Below are 22,304 nucleotides of genomic sequence, written 5' to 3'. Positions count from 1 at the left end.
TAGTGATCCATACACCATGTTTTACAGTGATTTACGGGTCCTCAGTATTGTATGTGTACCCTTACACTTGCATCATCAAGTACGCTCCGCTTAAACTTTTTGATATCCGAACATGTCAGTGCAGGCATGTGCAGACATCACATACAGCCCGCAAATGCAACTATGGGCAGGTTTCCTTTACAGATTTGCGCAAAACTTAAGCGAGATTTCCAAAATGTCAATAAAACACAATTGCAAGATGACCACATTGTAAGTAAGTAAGTAAGTAAATTTTATTTATATAGCACCTTTCATAGATAGAAATCACAAAGTGCTTTACAATAAAAACACAGTGCTTCACAAACAGAATAAACGGTGATTTACAAAGGATAAAATACAACACAGTTCTTCGAAATAAGGCAAAAGAAAATACAATATAAACACCAAGTTAATAAAAGAGGTTAATTAAAAGCTTGTCTGTATAAAAGTGTCTTCAGCTGCATTTTAAAGGAGTCAGTGGAGTTGGTGCAGCGTAGAGCCAGTGGCAGAGAGTTCCATAGTCTCGGTGCTACTGCCTGAAAAACCCGATCACCACGAGTTTTAAAATGAGTGCGTGGGACGAACAGCAAATTCTGGCCTGCTGACCTCAGAGCATGAGATGAAGAATGTGGTTGCAGCAGGTCAGAGATATATTGTGGTGCTTCACCATGTAGGGCCCTAAAAGTTAAAACTAAAATTTTAAAATGAATTCTAAAATGTACTGGTAACCAATGAAGAGAAGCTAAAACTGGAGTGATGTGTGACCTTCTATTTGTACTAGTTAAAAGTCTGGCTGCGGCATTTTGCACTGTCTGGAGACGATTTAAAGCTGACTTATTTAAACAGATAAAAAGACTGTTGCAGTAGTCCAGACGTGAAGAAGCAAAAGCATGCATAATCATCTCAAGTTCTGCTTTTGACACCAGTAATCTGAGTTTTGAGATGTTCCTGAGGTGGTAAAAACAGTTTCTGACCAGCTGTTTAGAATGATGCTCAAAAGACATTGATCTATCAAAGAGATGAGAGGCGGATTTACCCGCTGGATTGTTCCGCAGGCCTGCAGAGGAGCGGTTTGTCAGCTCTTCCTCCATGGTCACCAAAGCAGCCTAGTCCAGTCGGGATGGAGAGCAAGCTGCAGCTGCCTCCTTGTACATCGGGCGTGCAGTGAAGTTGGCTGGAGACCAGTGTCAGTGTTTCGGTGCTGTCTGATGGGAAGAAGGTGAGGGTCGATGTGCTCCAGCTAGTTCAGGAAAGTCCTCGTCCAGGATGTCAAAGCGGTTTCCCAGCTGGATGGACTGTGTGCCGCGGGCAAGAGAGTGTGGAGCAGAGCGCCTTCGGTTCTTTTTGTTGTGATCGCCAACCACCTGCCAACTTTCCGGGTGTAATGAAGTGTTGTTGTTGGTGGCCCGGGATTTCGGTCTGGCCCCGCACAGAAGCCATGGATCTGATGGGGTAGATGTAACAACAGCGGAGACAGCAGGTGGAGGAGCAGCAGCTGGCGGTGTAACAACAAAATCCTGGAATGAATCAGTACCAGTCGGGCAGAGAGGAGTAACAGCCCGCTCCGCAGCGATGGATCCTCTGGTACCGGCACCCAGCAATGAGCCAGCGGCAGCCAGTGGGGATGTAGCGTCTGTCGGGCACGAGATTATACCAGATCGCTCCTCTGAGTGGGATGCACTGACTCGTGCTGTCCCACCAAAGACAATCGTATCCAGAAGTCTTTCAGCGTCTTGGATTTGGTGTAATTTGTGGATTCTTTCCTCAAGCTCAGCGATCCTCTCGGTGAGGTGGAGACAGCTAGCACACCCGGAAGTGGAGGTAAGTTTTGTTACCTCGTTGCACCACATTTTGAAAGTAATGTAGTAATGTTCTTCTCCTCTCGCAATGTTATGTGACTTCTCCTCTGATGATAACATTACAAGAAGCGTGGTGATGGATGGTCAAAACATTAGCAGCTTTATTTCTGTTGAAGCCAATGCACTAGTCGTCATTATTTCCAATCCAAGGCCACGTAGGCGTGTTATGGAGCAATAATGGAAAGGCAAGCTCCTTATACGTGGGAGCGTATGAGGGATCTTTGGGAGGTGATAGTCCATGATTTCACAGAGGCATTGTGGATTCAAAATTTCCGGATGATGCGCTCAACTTTTGAAGAGTTATGTGATGCAATATCAGCTCTTGGAGCACCTGCTGCATCATGAGGGAGCCAGTTCCTACTGACAAGGACATGGCTATAGCATCATGTGACCCATTAAAAGCCAAAAAAAAGTCTTTCCAGTGCAGTTTTGCAAAATATGGCCTATTTGAATTACCTGAAATACCACCTCATGCAGGCAAAAAACTTTTTGTGTTTCTGAAACTGACATATTTTCATTAGTGGTATTTTATATTCGCAATTTCAGGTTACGCAATTTAAGGGTTAATGGAAACCCACCTTATATGATTGCCAGTTCCTGTATGTTTTGAAATATATCAGAGTCTTAAGAATCCTTAACCAGGCCCGGACTGGCCAGTCTGGCATTTCTGAGAAATGGGCCAGCCCACCTTTAGGGCTGCACGGCCACCTCCAGCAATGTTGCAAAAAAAAAAAAACAAAACCTGAAAAAAAGATCTGCTGGCATTGGCCTACTTCATGCTCGAACCCATCTAGTTAGGGGTTACACACCCCTCAAAAGGTAAAAATAGTCTACCTATGTAAGGCAGGTGTAGTGGTACCAGCCATTGTCACCTCCTCCCACAGCCTCAAGTAGATCCATCCATCATGTCAGAGGTCAAGCAGGAGCGGTCAAGTGGGAAGTAAATAAAATCTAGGCAGACAGAGTGGCATATTTGAATAAAAACACAAATTAGCCAAAAATCAAAAAGGTGAAGGAGAAAAGGTTAGAGAAAAAAAAAACAGAAAGAAATCGAGGCTGATGAGGACGTACATTTTAAAATTTCAGACATATTTAAAAATAATGTAGCTTCCAAAAATGGGTTCTAACAGTGAGCAGTTTCAGAGTAAAAACTGCCAGGGCCAAATTTTGTTCCCAGTCCGCCCCTGTCCCTAACCATGTACAAGTTGGGATAAAGACCACTAACAAAAGAAATCTTAAAGAAAATAATCTTAGTGGTCTACGACTAAATGAAGACGATGTTGAAGTTTGTACCCATTAGCTTCATTATCAATTGAAATCATTGCAAACCCTTACAAATGTCCCATAATATGACTGTAGAAATCTTTAAGTGTATTCTGCTCTAAATCCACTGGGATGACTGTGTTCTGACACGTGATACCCTCAAACTATAACACTGTCTTCTTTTAGAAGAAGCGGAGCTATACATTAGCAAATGTAGTGTCAAAAAAAAGGTCAGTCAAGACAATACACATCCTCATATCAGTTCTGAATAGAAGGTAGTGTTAGACTTAGATCACTTCCAAGCCCACTGTGCTCAGATGACTGTGTGCTTCTGGTTCAGATGCTGGCCACCTGCATTTTCTTTATTTTTTAGTCTGTGTTGTCTAACTACCTGTATCTGACTCAAATAAAACACAACATCATCATCCATTGCATCAACTTGGTTTATATTTTCTAAAGTTACTGTTACCAGAGACAGCTGCAGTCAACAGGTTCATACCATAGACTGAATATAAAGATGGACGACGCGCCCCCACTTACCCCCGCTATGCTGAAGTGAAGTTAAAATATAGAGATACGAGCGTTGCCATCTTACAAGGTTGATGTCATTGAGAGCCCTGCATCTGCGTAGTAGCGATATCCACGGTGGGAGAGTTCCCGCCAAAACACCTGTCCAACCAATCATGAGCAGCTCAATTGAAAGTGAGTGCACGGATTGGCAGTCACAGCTGTCAGTCATGGCGGAAAATCCCCCAAAGAGTTTATTTACTTGTTTGATTGTAGGTTTGTTGCATGGCACAGTGTTTGGGTTGGAACATGTTTGGGTTTTTTCTTGAAAAAAGGAAAACAAAACACAAGAATCTGACATTTTCATCAACTTCAGTTAAGCTGAACACATTGGTTAAAACACATTTAGAAAGATTGCAGGACATTGTGTAGTCTTTGTGAGACAAAGGACTATGAAGGACTTTGTTGTCCATGCCTCACTAAAAAATGCGAGGACACAACAAAACAAATATTTTGAATCAATAAAATACATTCTGAACAGACGCGCTGATCTAGGCGTTTAGGTTGGGATGGTTTTTCACCTGGATTCAACAGATTTAATGTGTGTTATTGAATTTAGGATTTGTACGTTAGACAAACACAGAACAAGTTGCTATGTCTGAAACAACACATGTATTACATTGGTATTATTATATAAACAATTCCGTCAACATTGATGGCAAACGAAATTTGATGATTGCGAGCCTCAAAATGGGAGTGGGTTTGTCAGAAGGGCAAAGACTAGTAGTGCAAAGACAATGGATTAATAAATTAAAAACCATCGTACACCATGGACTGAATGAAATTTCTATAAAATAATCATAATTAATTCAAATATCCACCGGAAACTGGACTGAAATAACATCAACTGGGATATAACCACAATAATGTTGTGTTGCATCATGTTTTTTCATGTTTTTTTTTTTTTTAAAAAAGATCTAATGTATAAAAGTAAGATCTCTGGGATAAAATTGTGATTTAAACGCCTAAAAGAACGGTGGAAAAAATCATGATAAACGGTTCAACCCATCAGAATTAGACCATGGGAGGTAAAATTGTTTGGGATTGGTAAATATGAGCAAAGATGGCTGGACAGCGTGCTATTCACTCTTTTTTGATTTTATTTTAGTTGCATATGAATTTAATTTCTTGTTTGATTGTAGATTTGTTGCATGGGTCTTTGTTTAGGTTTGGAGCATGGGTTTTTGTGGCACTTAACTGACTTTGGCTTGTCAGGTGCAACTCAAACGTATAGCTGCTAACTGTGCTGATGGACTATACCCCGAAGACCGAAAGGTTATGGATGTCCAGGTAGTCGAGGCCCAGTCTACCACACTGGGCCAAAAAACATACACTAATATATACTGTAGAGGGAGGGTTTAAACAATAAAAAGGCTGCTCTCGGCCAAGCTGCCTACTGCTTGGCCGAGAGGTCAGCATATAAAAATCCTCTCTGCGGGGCACCCGGTACCTCAGTGTATAGTGCAGCAGCGGGTTTGCTTCCAGCTCATGGCCCTTTGCTGCATGTCATTCTCTTTTCCCCTCTTTCACACAAGCTATCTTGTCCAATAAAGGCAAAAAAATGCCACCAAAAGAAACAAAATCTAAAAAAAATAAAAATAAAATCCTCTCCCTATTCCTAGCCATAACCCAAATTTAAGGTAATGGCTTCTTATAGTGTTAGTTAACAAGTATAATGTTAGGATTTCCCCCTTTATTCTGCTAATTTCAAGCAGTAGTTCCACAAAAATAAGAAGGTGGTCTTAACAGTACCAAAAAGGTTTCTTTGTTGATGTGAGTGTAGAGGATCCCTCTCTTAGCCTGGGAACCAGACATGAGCTTGTGTTTTATTTGTTCTGGGCGATACGCCTTTCCCCCCACCTGTTCCAGCCAGTTCTCATTTCAAAGAATGCGTCGGAACCTGTAAATTGCGCATTATACGTGGCAGAATGGCGAAAGGTTGAAGCGCTACAGGCAATTATGTAATATAAGGTGGGAGGGGTGGTAGATTGGTTCAACAAACCCTGGACTTTCAAGCGGGAGTGTTGTTTTCCTGCACCTTACGATAAGCCCTTTTGCCTAATCCTAACCATACATGCCAGCATGTGTGTTCATTGATGTTCCAGTATTGGTAGCCATGTTTTTTTGTTGCCAAAACATAACCATCTGCAGCCTAATCCCACCGTGTGCTTTTGTTTATAATAGCAGCCTTTGGGAAAATAAAAAACAAATGGCAATATGTGAAGACCTGTGATGAGAATGTGTTGCCACTTCACATAGATTTCCAGGTGACCTGGCCCAGGTGAGGCCAATCACAAATGTTTTTTTGTTTGTTTGGTTTTTTTTTTAGTCCCTTAACTCACAAATTCTGGAGCCTTTGCTTTGTACACAAAAAACATGATGACATAATTTTTGGCTTGTACACCTATCACCAAGAACATGATAGCAAGCATAAACCTACCTTAGTAAAGAGATGGCTGCAGCTGATGCAGAACTTTCTGTTGAAATACTTTTTTGACAAAAAATTGTTCCCAGACATATGGATGCTACACTATCACAGCTCATCTCTGCAGGCTGTATTCTGTTTTCATTTGCATAGTGCACGCAGCGTTATGCATGTTTTGTTGCTCTGATTGGTTATCTGTCTGTCCAGCTTCATCTAAAAGCATTTTGGTCCACAACTGCTGATAATGTCCCTTGGATATTGAAAATGAACTGAAAATTTTCAGATAGGGCTGGGCAATAATACAATAACACTAATTATCTCAATATAATTTTAGCCCAGTAGAGATATAATAAATGTGTGATAAATCCTCCATATAATCAAACCACCTAAACACTCATAGAGGGGGCAGTAGACTACTACACTTTAAGTACTTGTTGTTACCTGCCATTAACCAGAAGAAGTATTAGCAGCAGAAGAAGTCGAAAAAGAGACAGTAACATTTTAACTTTAGATAACAATTGAACACATTAATAAAGTGATTTTTAGTATGATTGTTCTGACCATGGATTGGAACATTGCAGGGCTAACATAACCCCACAACTGAATTTGACACATATCATTAGCTACAGTAGCTGTATAGTGGACTCATCTGATGCTAAATGTGAGTTAGCAAGTTGACTTAATTGACTAATCAGCTGTTTCATTATAATGATATGACATAAGGTGACAAAGGTAACGTGAGTAAAACTTTCATACATTTCCTTGTCTGTAAACATGATTTCTGCCTCAGTGACGTCAGATAAATTTCCATCGATTATTCACAACGTCATCAAAATCTTATGTTACTGTTTTGATTGAGAAAAGGCAGGAATTAATACTGTCAGCCAGCGAGTAACATCGTTGAAGAAAATTTGTAATGTACTGTCTTTAATCGCAAAGGGATAAACGCACCTAACTTATAACCATTCATTTAAATTGTTTTGAATCTACCTCTGATGTGTGGAATCTTCTGCTGTTTAATGTTTGTCATATTCTGACAATAAATAATTGTTTAAATCACAGTCAAGTGGTTTCTTCAACTTTGACACTCAGAAGCAAAAATTTGCATTTAAACTTGAAACAAGAAATAATGATTTACAATTATCAGTATCGACTGATATGGAAATTTTTATTGTGATATAATTTTTAGCCATATTGCTCAGCCCTAGCTCCAGACTAATTCACATTTGAGATTTAGTCTGGCAAGTTCAGGCTATTACTTTGTGGTTGTATGAAGAACACTTTTCTTATGAGTATATAGATGTCAGCTGATCCAGAGTGCCAACAGCAAGAAACCTGTATGTTTTAGATAAAACAACATCAACAGTATCGTATTAGTGAGGCCTGGATTAACAATTTTGTGGTGGTTTCTGGTGTTGAATATACAAATGACATTTTCCATGGGACTCTGTAATGGATGTGTGGGTGTGCATCGTTGACAAGGCTAATATCATTTGGAATGTGCTCTTAAATTCTTACAGATCTATCAGTTGAAATTCCATTAATAGTTTGCTTCAGCACCATACACTCACAAGCTGATCTTACCTTTACAAATCTTGGGAAGTGATTGCCTCGATGAAGGTAAGTCATTATTAGCTTTATTTTATGTTTATTTTATACCTAACTATTAAGTTATATTAAATTTTAGTTGTATTTGCTTAATTTTGTGAAGTTATTGCAACTTAAAAATGGTAAGTAAACTTTAATTAGCAATTTAAGTTTTTTAAACCAAATAAGTCAGACTTAACGTAAACAATGTATTTCTCAAAGAAGATGTATACTGTAAAATCTGACAATAATAATAATGATAGAATGAGCCTATACAATACAATAATAATTATAGAAAAATACTGACTTGCCTTGAAAAAGGAAAGTAAATATAACTATTAACCTAAATTTATGTTTATTTTATATTGAATTGTCAAGTTTACTCAAAATTTAGTTGTATTTACTCAGTTTTGTTGGTTTTCTTAAGTTGTTGCAACTTAAATATGATAAGTGAGATGACATTGTTCTTTCTAAGTGTTAACAACTTCAGTGAATGACTGAACTTAGTTATCACAAAGAGGATTTTTCCAATGAAGTTAGAAGATCTGTGAGTCCTGTTTCGTCAACATGTTTAAAAAACTACAAATATGACTGATTAGTTTGCAGCTAGTATGTTACAGATCTTTAGCACAGCAAACTTGGTTTTCTTAAGTTACTAAAACTTATAAAGACTGATTCAGTTAAACTTGCATTTATAAGCTGCAACAATTTCACAACATAAAATAAATATAACTTCATTTTTTTTTAAATTGTTTTAAGATTTTTTTCATTAGGCTTAACTGTGGATTTTTGATTGCATTATGCATCAAACTACCAATTCTTTGCTCTCAATTTATTTATCAAATGCAATCAGTTTCCGAAATACTAAACACAACTGTTCAAATAAATCAGACTAACTTGGCTAAGATTAAGTTAGATTAAGTTGCTATAAATTACAAAGAGTTAATTTCACTTGTCATTTTTAAGTTGACAAAATTAAGTGAATACAGCAACATTTGAAGTTAACCTCACAAATAGATATAAAGTAAACAAAACAGGAGAACAGTTATATTTACTCTCTTTTTCGAGGCAATCAGTTTCCTAGATTTTTTTTTCTAGTAGAATCAACTTGTCAGATTTTACAGTGAAGTAATTTACCGTGTGTGTGTGTGTGTGTGTGTATTTGTTTGTTAAAGAGATTACATGCAGTATTCTTCACACATTGCAGCAGAGAGTGTGTTATTTTCAGGGATGTGGAAAGCGAACACATCAGTCTTTTCTTCTGCTCAGCCTTTGTGTTTCGCTGAGAGGCCAAGACGCTGCGTCCTCAATCTATTTCCCATGCGGGGGCTCAGCACCACAGCTTGAGAAGCACAGGTCCCCTTTAGTCGCTCCCTTTTTAGCCTCCTTTTTACCTTTCTTAAACAATAGACCATGCCCCTCTCCAAGCAGCAGCCCCCAAACACTCAGTGAATAAAGTTAGTCCAACATGCGGCCCTTAAACCCACCCCGAGTCTGCTGCCAGGCAGCCACACTCGCAGAATTGTTTGTTAATAGTCCAATTAGATAATTGCCATCTTTCACTCCTTTTCCTCTCTGTTTCCCATAAAGGCTTGAATGGCACTCAGGGAGGGGGGCAGATTGAAGAGGGCTTCTGGCCAGCTAAGGTGACAAGAAGGGCCAGAGAATGCTCCTTGCACTAGGCCACTGGTTTGAATTGAATCATTGTGGCCTAATCAATGGTCTTATTGGATTACTGGCCACTGCTGTGTTCAGAGATATTGTTGCACTGACAATGAAAATAGCTAAGAGTTGGTGGTTGGGTGGGTAGTGGGCTGGAAGGCGAGTGGTAGAAAGAGGTAGGGGCGATTCCAGAGGTATGCGTGTGTGTGAGAGAGTGTAGGCAGCCTAAACACTAATGACAAGCTTTGTTCCCCTTTTTTGTCTTTTTTCAAATGTGCAGGTTAAGATTATGAGAGTTGAAGACAGCTTCTGGGGTGCAATCATTTGAATACTGAAGGATGTGGCGTTAGCGGCCAGGACCTTGCTGGGCAGGAAACTTTAACACAATCTGTGAACGCAGAGCCTCGTGTTGTTGCGGCGCCTCAAACTGGCCGGGTCGTCACTGCCTTGATAAATTTGACCGACGTGGATTTGTTCGTTATCCTTTCACCTGTCTCTCTCTCTCTCTCTCTCTCCCTCTCTCTCGTGTCTCTTGCCTACAACAGCATAGCGGCAAGATCTGCACATAGCAGAATTACGTTGATTGGTGAGAGAGTCAAAGGGAAAAGCGGGATCAAAGTTCGCTGACATGCTGCAGTAATCAGGTACGCCGTGAAAAGTCGGGGAAAAGATGCATGGCTGTGTTCTGCGGACGGAGGAATGAAGCACCCGGAGAACTTTTTTCAGGTCTGCAAGAGTTGTACCTCTTTGATTGTGTGCGTTCATGTGGGGTTCATGGAGGCTCGGTTGCGAGGCAAGACCAATCATTTGTCTTGATTGTCTGGGCTGAGAGCAGGCAAACTGAGGTGGACGGGATGAGCAAACCCTCTATCAAGACCTGATCTATTTCCCCAAACAATTTAGTGTATTCATGAGGTTACGCAAATGTGGAGGCAGCAAAATTACCGTAATCAATTGAACCAGCGAGTGCGCATCCATGGCTCTGATTATTTGGAGATCATCTATCAGCCTTATGTCTATGTAACGAGGAAAGGGGGGCATTGAATTACTGTTGAGTTTCACAGTGAAGTCCATGATCATTGGGCAGGGGAGTTTGGTCAGTGATAATAGGGCTCCTTGGTTGGGCGACGGAAGTATTTCACCAAACATTAGATAGCTGACTCTACCCTGCTGAAAGGTGCTGTTTTGAAACTAAACCCCACACTGTCCAGACGATCCACTGCACCGCGTTCTCCGTAACCTCCTTTTTTTCACCTGACAAAGGAAAAAAAGAGGCGGACGAGCCACAGGTCCAAGAGGATAAACTGAGCATGGAGGTCAGGTACAACCAAGAGACGGAAGGGATGGGGCTGAAGAATGGACTAAAGAAGGGGAAAGATGAGAAGGACTCCCAGGGCAGCTTGTCCAAAAGCTTCCTCAAGGAGCAGCAGGACTCCTTTTCCCCCTCTGGGACTGTGGACAACTGCGAGAAGAACAGGGGGAGCACGGGGGACCCGGACTACTGTCGGAGAATACTCGTCCGAGGTGAGGCTGGTGCTCTTTCTTTTTTCTGGAACTTTGTGTCGTCCTTCACAGATCATTCGTTTGAGAAAAGTCTAAACTGCTGTTCGACAATACATATTTTAGAATCACAAAATCAAAGAGTACCTTTAAAAACTGGACTTAAAATGCAGCCTTTGTAATATCAGTGGCTGCTGATATAACAGGAGGATTTCACTTCAATTCAAGTAAAGAGCAAAATATCCTAGTCAAAAAAAATTTAAACTCCATGGCTGTTTGTTTAATTTTATGGAGGTCATTTTTTTGTATAATTATAGAGATTTAAAAATGTAAACTAAATTATTTGTCATGCTAAAAGAAATAATAATTATTAAGGATTAAGTATCTTTAATTCTAGGTCATACTGCAGGACCTCAATGATTTATTTTCTTGGTTTTTTGCCATTTATGCCGTAAATATTATGAGAAGCTTTTTTTAAAAAAATAAATAAATAAATTCATACTCATATAAAACATTATGTTAATTTTTTTTAATGATAATGTTATTAATTAAAATGAACAATTCACTTCAATTGTCCTAAGTATATTTAAATGTGTACACCATCGGTTATTTAAAAATAAATGATTGCAGGACAGATTCTGTATGTAATGCATTACAATTTTCATGTGATAATTAATATAAATATTGCAAAAGAAAAACAGATGTTAGGAGTTTGTTTTTACAAATATTTCGTGTCAATAATTCTTGGAAGTGTGTGTGTGTGTGTGTGTGTGTGTGTGTGTGTGTGTGTGTGTGTGTGTGTGTGTTTGAGTGTCAGTTGCCCAGCGAGTGATTTATGTAATTTCCTTCATGCAGTGTTGGCACAACACTGAGTGTGTATGAAAACAAACTATAAATATAACCTGGATTAGTTACGCAAGATATAATGAGAGAGAGCAGCCTCACTACCTAAAATATAATTATTCTACTGGACATAAATTTTATAATTATTGTTTTTTTTTCTTCTTCTGTTAGTTCTAAAATAATTCAAAATGAATTTATTGCAGCTTCACAATATTTTATTATCATGTTTTAAAATTGTAGTTAATTTAAAATGCACATTGTTGTTAAATGGAGATGTTTATTGTATAATCATTTTTAACCCACAGTCGTTGTAGTTTCTCTTTTGTGATAACACAGTTATACATCAGAGCTCTGAAATGGAACATCATATTTCTGTCCTTCTTAATTAATACATAATATATCCTCTTCACTTATCATGCATGCACATTTGTAAACACTTTGTATGCAGTAAAGTTACTCATTTCAGTGGAAGTTTACTGTTCACAAGATTGAATCTCGACTGATTGCAAACACAGGCTGTTGTAAACTCAAACATGTAATGCACAATTCAATCAAACAATATTTTTGTCAGGTACATGTTACATTTGCACTGCCATAAAATAAAACTGATTACTTACTATATTGACACATTACTTTAAATTCATAGTTCCTGCACCACTGAGCTACATATAATAATAATAATTGAACAAATTAAAAAACAGCAGTCTGTGAATATATTGCATGTGCTGCAGTCAATATGTGGTTGTACCGTTTGCCTCTGAGTTGTTGATTCAAAGCTCTTTGTTGCAGATGCTAAAGGCTCCATCCGAGAGATCATCCTGCCCAAAGGTTTGGATTTGGACCGACCCAAGCGAACCCGCACCTCCTTCACCGCAGAGCAGCTGTACCGGTTAGAGATGGAGTTTCAGAGGTGCCAGTATGTGGTGGGGAGGGAACGGACGGAGCTGGCCCGTCAGCTCAATCTGTCTGAAACTCAGGTATGTTTGCACTGTGTGTGAACCTGCTAGATGAAGAAAATATTGTATTCTGTGTAAACTGGACAAGCTTCGGTGCATTAGGGATGCTTTTGTTTGAACTGAAGTAGCAGTGTGAGTGTAATGCAATTACCTTTTTGTTCTGACTTCTTACACCAAAAACACCATTTCTTTTAACCATGTTACAGTGCACTAGGAGCACTTGCTTTGTCAGAGGAAGGTGAATTTACACATACAATCAATTCATTTAATTTCATTCTGAAACCTCAATGCAAATATATGATTAAATCCATTTTAGACAAAACAGTTTTATCTTAACCCTTTAAAACCTTAACAGGATTAGTATGACATTTTTAGAAGAAAAACATGGGTAGAAAGCAATGAGCTAAGGAGATGGCCCAGATATTTGCTGGAAATTAGTAAGAAAAAAACAACAATATGAAAACAACCTGAAAATAAACAACAACAAAAAAAGGAAAGTTAAAGCAAAAACAAACAAGAAAATGAAAAAACGAGAAAAAAGCCCCCCAATAATCTTTTTTTTCTGCAACATACTTTAAGATATATGGTTACAATAATTATACATACAGTTTTCTAGACATTTTTCCCAAGAATTTTTCAATTTCACTCTTTTTTTAAACTAATCCTCAGATCATTTACTTTTCACCTTTTACTAATTTCTTGCAATTTGTGGGACATTTCTTGTCAAGTTGCATTTATTCATTGCATTTTTTCAGTTTTTTTTAAGTAGATCAATCCAATTTGCTGATGTATTAAATGTCTTGTGAAAGGTGTATGAATGCGGCACAAGAAAACTGATGTCGATCCAGGTTTCAAGGGGTTAATTAAAGCTGCAGTCATTTTTTGTGCATATACCAAACAGTATACTCAGAGACAAATTTACTACTTAACTTTTGTGTTTTGCAGTTGATCTTTAACAAAAAATAAAGGCCTGATTTATAAACAAGGCTGATGTTAAAAAATATTTAATGGCACCAATAATCATTGTAAAGTTGTAGCTGCTGTCGAGTGCTGATGTTCACAGAGTTGTCTGTTCATGTGTGTGTGAGCACTGGCAGGTGTTTTAAGTCTGAGCGCTGAGGTGAACCTTTGGTTTGGATTTATTTCATCATTTATACCTTTAAGGATTTCCTACAGGAATATTCCTGATTTTATGTGTGCCCGTAAAGTAAGAGCGCTCACTGCTTAATAAATCTAATGTAGTGTCAATATAGCTCAAGGAGTGTTTGACATTATTATCTGACACTGCTCAAATGGAAGCAGCCTTTAGAAAACGCGCTGACTTCCTCGTCCTGTAATACACGTGGGTCAGCGGTGGGTCATGTGTGTCCGCCGTGCATGAGCAGCGTTTGCACCCCCGGTTTAACACCCGTTTCTAAAGCCAGTCACCCGGTCAGTATAATTTGTACTTCAGAGAACTCCGGCGGTCTGCTACAAAGTTTCAGTGTATTTTCAACCCAAATTTCCTTCATCTATTTGTTTATTTTGTGAAATGTGCAAAGCGGCTAACGGTGCCATCAGCTTGGTCTTTGTGCTAATGTGTGGTGGCTTTCAATGCAGCGGAGGGCGGTTGACCTTGAGTAGAGGTCTGCAAAAGGTCAACCTTTTCTCACCAAATGACACTACAACCCACAACCTCAATCTGTCCACATCCAACAAACTCACTGTTCCTTTCATCACAGCCACGCACAGTTTCCTTATTTGCTTTTTCTATTTTGTATGTTTCTCCTTTTCATTTGGCCTATTGGTGCTTTCTTTTCACACTAATTCGATCCAAGTGAATGTCTCAAGATGTTATTTTGCTCCCATAAAGGTAATATAGAAAACAAGCTTTCCTCCGTACGGAGGCAGGACAAAGCCTTTAGGTTTTTCCTCCAGTGTCATCTTCTCGCCCTGATGAAATGCCTTTTAATGACAACACGGTGAAATTAACGTTTTGTTCCATGCGACTCACAGGTCGTTACATTAAGGAACGACAGCCATTTGCTGCGTGCACACCTAATCATCTTTATTTGAGTGACCGCCATCACCTTGTCTTCTTTGCAGGGAGAATGTAACCTATAAAAACAGGATGTTCTGAGGAGCATTCTCTCCGTGGCAAACAGAAAATGTTGGTCGGAGCGGCGGGGCCTCTTGATGTGAAATGTTTTTTAAAAGCTACTGATGAATTAAACCACCCACTGAAAAAAAGAAGATATGATTGGGCTGGCAGCGGCACTGAGCTGGTGGATCACTGCTGATTGGTACATATACATTAAGTTCAATGTGAAAGTAGTCAGGTGTGATCACTGTAAACTTACAATCACAGAGAACTGTTTTTGTTTCACTTTTGACAGTTATTCAACTAAAATAATGTCAAAGTGAAGAGTGCATGTGTCAGAATAACTAAATGGATCCGTTCAGTCACATGCATGACTTGACCTGATTGTTAATTTATCACTAAGAGTGCATTCATTTTCTCCTCCTTGGCTGTAGGAATATAAGGACTGAGGTTTTGTTTTACCTGGATACTCCAGGAACAGCTGCATGTTCTGTTTACTGAACAGTCCTCACACAAAATCAAACACTGTAAGAAACACTTGCTACATTTGTGAAATAAATGGAGGAAATAAAGCTTAGTATCTTTTACATACTACATACAATTAAGTCAAGATCTGGAAATATTCAGAAAGTACAAAAATTAACCAGATGTTTTCATATTCCAAGATGTAATTACGGCAGCCTTTTGAGATTTTCAGTGAGGGAATGAATTCTTGGTTCCTGTTTGACATTCTGTGTAATGTGAAGGCTGAAACCACATTTTCAGGGCCGGGAAATCCAGTGCTGCAAATGAAAAGAAGGTACAGGTCACTGATGCCTCGGTGGCCATTTTGAATTTTGAGTTTGAGAGAATGAAAATTTGCAGGAGCTGTGGAGCAAACAGGGTTTTCATACCTTCAAAATGAAGTTTATCTTGGAGCATCAATTGTAGACATTAAGGGCTGAAAATGATTTTGTGCATTTCAAATGAAACAGCTGATTATTTATGTTGTAAAATATAAGAAAACAAGTTAGAAACAATAAATAAATTATCACAAGTTCCCTGAACCAGAATGAGACGTTTTTATACTGGTTGCTTCTTTTAACCAAAAGGCATAAAAAGAAATTTGTATTATAATCATCTAACACTGAGAAAAGCTGCGTATTCTTTGATTTCAGAAGCTGACTGTGCAAAAGGTTTGGATTTTTTTCTTAATAATTGAATTAAACAATCAAACAGTTGTCAAATTATTGCTGATTAATCTTCTGTAATTCCAGCAAATAATTTCATCTTTAACCATTTGAAACCTGGATCGACATCTGTTGTCTTTTGCTGCATTCAGATGCTGTTCAGCTCTATGACCTTTCTATGCACTAAAACTGATCAAATTTGCTCAATTTCTTTTGAAAACATGGGGGAAAGGGAAACTTGGCAAGAAATGTCCCACAAATTGCAAGAAATTTTAGTTTTTGAAAGTCTTTTAAAAAGGGGGAGGATTAATAGAAAAATAATCCCCCAAAATAGAGGAAATAATCCAGAAAACTATATTTATAATGATCATGATTTTATATTTAACATCATGTTACAGAAAAAAAAATTCAATTTCTTGTTTGTTTGGGGTTTTTTTTGCTCATTTTCAGGTAATACTCTTGTAACTTTTTAACTTTTTTGTTTGTTTTTTCTCATTTGGGGGCCATGCTAAGTTGCTTCTTGCCTTCCCCTGTTTTTGAAAGAAATTTGCTCTGATTTGAAAGGGTTAAATAAATAACACCCTGCCACCTTTTTATCAACATAATCATAACAATCAATTAGCAACAAAACCAATAAACAATGAAGTAATTGTTTTTTTTAAATATTATTATTACTGGCAGATATTTGTAGGTATCAAATTATGAAAAAAAAAAAAAAAAGACAAATGGCAGCTGACTGTCTGGATGTGAGTTCATGTCCAACCTTCTGCAGAGTAAGAGGGAGTTTATCAGTGTTTAACATGTGAAAGGCTCTCTGAGCAAGTTTTGATTGAATTAAACCCGTGCCTGCTGTGGAGCAGTGAGCCTCTCCTCCATCACTGAATCACATCTCTGCAGCCTCTGATCAATCACTGTCTTCAGTCATTACCTACTGGACCATGTGTGTGTGTGTGTGAGCATATCTGCATGTTTAGCTCCAGTGAGTATCTGAAGGTGTATATGGTGATAGGGCCAGGGATGGCCGGGCACTTCACTACTTTTGATCAGTGAACAAAAGAGTTAGCTAAAAGCAATCAACTTAATCTGGGAAGACACTCACTTGTGAAGCCCAACAATGCAATTATCTCCAAGGACTGAGATGATCAGTCAGAACACTATGATTTCAAGATTAATTTTAGCATTTTTGTCAATACAGGATAGTGGACAGTAAAGGCAGACTGGAGAGAGGGGGAGGGGGAGGGATTGTTGACACGCAACAATAGTCTTCGGCTGGGATCAAACCAGCGGTTATGTGGCATGCGCTGTAACCATTTGGACTGGACACAGAGGTGCCCCGATTATAAGTGAATATGAATTTTTACTTTTTTTAAATTCATTCATAACTAACATTTGATTATTTTTTCCAAATGATGTTGAATTTAGGGTACTTTAACTCATATTGTTCTGTATCTGTAACCTATCCCATAAAGGCAAAATAATACATGAACACCACTATACATTTAACATGCATCTCCAAGGCAGTGGTACTCAATTTATGGCCCGCAGGCCAAATCTGGGTTTGTTCTGTACTTTTAGTATACATAAGGTGCCTGAGTGCATGAAACAGTGTCAAAATAGAGCTTGTTTATCAAAAAAGTAGTTCTAGCTAAGACCCTAATGTCCTGAAATCCTAGAAATGTCCTAAATATCCAAGAAATATCCTACAATCATAGAAACATCCTAAAATCCTGTAAATGTCCTAAAATCCTGTAAATGACCTAAAATCCTAGAAATGTCCTTAAATCCTGTAAATGACCTTAAATCCTGGAAATGACCTAAAAATCTGTAAAGGACCTAAATTCCTAAGAACCTGTGCTGCTGTGACTGGCCGCTGGCTGCCTCTCACACTACAGGATTGCCCACCAAGCATAGCATGCTGCTCCCTGCTCTAAGGGCTCTTCTCTCCTCTGTGTTCCTGTCCAGGTGAAGGTCTGGTTCCAAAACCGGCGTACTAAGCAGAAGAAGGACCAGGGGAAGGACTCGGAGCTGCGCTCAGTGGTTTCAGAGACAGCAGCAACCTGCAGTGTCCTCAGACTACTGGAGCAGGGTCGACTGCTGACGCCTCCAGGCCTCCCGGGCCTCCTGCCCCACTGCGGCAGCAGCACACTGGGCTCCGCCCTGCGGCCGCCCTCCATGGCCATGGCCAGCAATGGCAGCAGTAGCAGCGGCGGCAGCACCAGCACAGCGGGGGGCAGCCCTCCTCTACCTGCCGTCACCAGCTCAGGGACAGTGGCGGGCCTGCAGAGTTCACCAGCAGCTCACGGCCTTTTCAGCTTCCCCATGCCCTCCTTACTCAGCGGCGTCGCCACCCGCATTTCCTCCAACCCCTTGACGATGGCCGGCTCGCTGGCCGGCAACCTGCAGGAACTTTCTGCCCGCTACCTGAGCTCCTCTGCTTTTGAGCCCTATTCGCGGACCAATGGCAAAGAATCCATGGACAAGAAAACTCTGGAATGATGCTCTGTTTTGACATAGATGGATTCCTGTTTCCTCGGACACATTTTTGTTGTTTTCTTGGCTTTTACTGTCTTTGTTTGGTTTTGCTCATTCTCTTTCATCTGTCCGTGTCATGTTCTGTAGCAGTTCATGTATTCCAGTTGCACATCTGATGCCTTGTACAAGGAAGAAAACAAAGACCTACACAAGCTCATTTAACAAAGACAGGGTGGTAGTGGAAAGATTTTGCACAAAATGTTCATACAGGACTTTGTTACAGAGATTTAGGGAGACTCTGAGGAGATGACTGAGGGATCTTTCAGGTTTCTGTTAAATAAATGTTAAATCCGATCTATTAATCCAAAATAATAACAGAGAATATGGCTGCTTCACACCACAACCACTCGATGGCTGCAGAAGTGCTACAGAGTGTATAGCAGGAAGGACTGAGACAGACAGTGTAAAGTGATGGTACCTCTCTGAATTGTCTTTTTATTATTTGATTGTGTTGGGTAGATGCATGTCACTGAAGTGAGTAGATGTAGAGAAAGAAAGCGAGTTGTCAGACACCTGAGCAGCAGTTTGTGAGATCCAATCAGCAAATAAAAAAAAAAATAATACATTTAAAATGCAGCATTATAAATGAACAAGCAAGGCCGAATTCTCGACACAGAATTGGGGGAGAAAAAAGTGCCTGTTTGAAGGTCACTGCAAGGCCAGTGTCAGCACCAAACCCAATGCATTTGACGTGTGAATGCAATTTGCTTATGCAGGTGCCTCGTAAAAAATCAGCTAACAAAAAGATCTTTTGTATATCTGTTTGTATTAAGTTTGGACCAAACCAAAGCATAATCCAGAGATGGTGTTGTCATACAGTATGATGGTTCAATTGTTCCGTGTTGTTTTCGCTATGGTTTGGTGAGGATTTTAACATTTTACAACAAAAACACTTTGTGGCATTGTCGTCTTCAAGATGCAGTACCTGACTTTTCTTTGGTCTGTGATTTTAATACCACTGTGAGTTCTCAGATTTATTGGTGTACAGTTTCTATTCCATGCAGGAGCTAAGCACACAAATGATTTGCTGGAGAAAATCTTTTCAGCATTAGCGAGCTGCTTGCTTTGTTGAACACTGCAAGGTAACAGGTTTTTCAATCATTAAGACAATACAATAACCTTTCCTTTCTCTGTGAAATTTTCAAAATCCACAGCCTTCATCAGAGACTTCAGGCAGACTGATGCACGTGGAGACTGAATGGAATTATTGTAGTATAAAAGTACTGAAAATGAAAAATGTACCTTATTTTATTGTAAATTATTCACTTCTGTATCTAATAGAATATTAGTATATCTGGAAAATAACGAATGAATGAATGTATTAGCGGGGTTGAGGAATCAATCAAAAGCTCTTTGGTGCTGTTATTGTGAAATATCTTGAAATCTGTGAAACGTGTGGTACAAATGTGCATATATATATGGCTACAGACAAAGACAAGTGTGTTTTTCATTTTTTTGTTCATCCATGTTGCTGTGAATCAAGTTATGATAAATTTCATGACTGTTATACTTCATACACAGAGGCCTGATGTGTACATTGCTGAGAGTTTGTTTCACTATTTTTGGTAACGGGACTTTGGATGTTATCACCACTAATCTTTGACTAGAGTGAACAACATGAAGAACTTTATGAAAAGCACCATTACACACTGGGACTTGGAGGTTTCCAATAGCACTACACTGTAAAATCTGACAATATTATTTTAGTTTAAAAAAATCTGGGAAACTGATGTCAGTCAATAATTATTTACCATAATGGTGTTTCTTTACGTCTAATTGTTAACTTTAATTAAAATTTTGTTATATTTACTCAATATTGCTACGATCACGTTCAGTCAGACTAACTTGGTTTACTGAAGCTGCTAAAACTTAGAAAGAACAAGGTCATTTCACCTTGCATTTCTAAGTTGCAACAACTTCGCAAAATGAAGTAAATACAGCTAAATTTTGAGTAAACTTACCACTTAGACATATATTAAACATTAATTAGGAATAGTTGATATAGGGGTAGTTATATTTACTTTCTTTTTTGGTTTGTGAAATTATTATAAGAAAATGACTGCAACAAATTATTTTCATAATTAATTAATTCAGTTAATTAATCAATTAATTGTATAATCTCTACGTTTTATATTTATCTGACATGGTATAACCACTTTGTGATGAATGGTGATAAATGTGATTTTGTCAGATATTTACAGTTTCAGTTTGATATACCTGCTAAACTGTCCAGGCCCAGCTGCTCTGCGGTGGCTTGCCTTCAGTGATAAAAAAAAAGACGTTAGTTTGTTCCTGGATTTGGGCTGAGCTGAGAGGAAGTAATGGTACATGTTGAACTGTTAGGGAAGGCGCTGGGTGAGTGCGGTGTGCTGTGGCCGAGATGTGCAGCGGGACAGTTTACTGGTTCCACCATTAAGAACACAACACCTCATGTGGACCATGAAAAGACCGGAATACACACAAAGACACTGAACCTGAAAGCACAGCACTGAAAAAACAGAGCGTAGAGTCGCTGAATCATTATCAGGAATAAATGAAGAGCAACAGCAGTTGAGGAGATGAAGCAGAAGCAGCGGTGGAGTTGTGTACCATGGTGAATTATGGTGTGTATCGGCGGTTGCCTGTGGAAGTACTAAAGTTAAGCATCATTTTAAGGTACTTCACATTCAATTAAGGCTACTTTATCGAAATTATTTTATTATAATATTTATATATTAATGTCAACACTTTTTATCCATTAGAACTATTCCACAACAATACTTCATCTGCAACTTGAGATTTTACATATAAATCATCTTGATTGTTTTATTTTTTTTGTTAAACGACCCTACATGGTATATTTTATCTACATTTTGCTAATAATACTTTTTCATGTTTACTGCAGTAAAATGTGTAAAGAGGCTTACACTTGTAGAGTGGTACTGTAACAGATACTCAGGTATGGATTTGTACATCCCAGGTACAAAAAGGTACTCTGAACTAGACTTAAGCAAAAGTATACTTATTGAAAATGCACAAGAAGTTTGCTATATGTGATGTTCTAACAATGTACTTAGTCCCAGGTAAAAAAAAAAAGGTACAGTGAACCAGAATGAATCACATATTAAACAAAAAGTATACTGAAGCATACTTCATTTAAGTATACTTGGTGTACTGCATAAGCACATGAATAATAAATCAAAAGTGTTATTTTTGATGCACTGACATTACATTAAAATATTAATAAGATAAGACATACTAAAATACAATTAATTGTACTTGACTGTACTACCTTAAGACACTATAAAGATCCCCTTAAATATACTTTATATATCTTTAATTTCTAATGTTGTACTTCCAAAAACTGTACTTCTCTCTTCTTTGAGTACAGCACACATTTTCAGTTAGCTGTTAGTACACTTTACAATACAATACATGTGTTTGTAATTAGAGTAAAATGTGTTAAAAGTACATTTAAAGTACAATTTATTCAAATGCATTTCAAGTGTGCTTAAATTAGAATTTAAAATACTTTCAAGAGAAATACAGTAGGATTAAAGGTTACTTTTAAAAAGTACAAAATTAGTAATAACATGTGTGCGTAAGTATGTTTAAGTTCATAGTGTCTCAAATAGTACAGTCAAGTACATTTGAGTGTTTTCGTATGCCTTTAGTAACTCTATAACATAGTATATTAAAAAATAGCACACTTAAATAATGTGCTCATGGAAGTATACTAAGTGTACTTAAATGAAGTATACTTTCGTACACTTTTTAACTTCGGGTTGGTGCACCACTGACTGTTGCTGGGATAGAAGAAAAAAGATGCTCGCACAAGTTTCAGCTTGTTTGTAAATTCATTTA

The 22,304-nt window shown here is 38.4% G+C and overlaps 1 protein-coding gene across 1 annotated transcript; it reads left to right on the top strand.

The window, feature by feature from the left end:
• Positions 1–10,202: 10,202 nt before the first annotated feature.
• vax1 (ventral anterior homeobox 1) lies at positions 10,203–19,968 on the top strand. The gene is made up of 3 exons (XM_042502093.2): positions 10,203–10,905; positions 12,514–12,701; positions 17,892–19,968. The coding sequence occupies exons 1-3, from the start codon at positions 10,692–10,694 to the stop codon at positions 18,423–18,425; spliced, it is 936 nt and encodes a 311-aa protein (XP_042358027.1). The 5' UTR covers positions 10,203–10,691; the 3' UTR covers positions 18,426–19,968.
• Positions 19,969–22,304: the final 2,336 nt, after the last annotated feature.

This window comes from Plectropomus leopardus, chromosome 13 (assembly GCF_026936395.1).
Source record: "Plectropomus leopardus strain MGB_pleo_1.0 chromosome 13, ASM2693639v1, whole genome shotgun sequence".
In the NCBI taxonomy this organism is placed as follows: Eukaryota; Metazoa; Chordata; class Actinopteri; order Perciformes; family Serranidae; genus Plectropomus; species Plectropomus leopardus.
This window is presented reverse-complemented; position numbering and strand designations above follow the sequence as displayed.

Excerpts from the sequence above, each read along its gene's own strand:
- vax1 (XM_042502093.2), top strand. The coding sequence starts at position 10,692 with ATGGAGGTCAGGTACAACCAAGAGACGGAAGGGATGGGGCTGAAGAAT. Across the intron at positions 10,906-12,513 it reads TCGGAGAATACTCGTCCGAG|ATGCTAAAGGCTCCATCCGA; the intron begins GTGAGGCTGGTG and ends TCTTTGTTGCAG. Across the intron at positions 12,702-17,891 it reads TCAATCTGTCTGAAACTCAG|GTGAAGGTCTGGTTCCAAAA; the intron begins GTATGTTTGCAC and ends GTTCCTGTCCAG.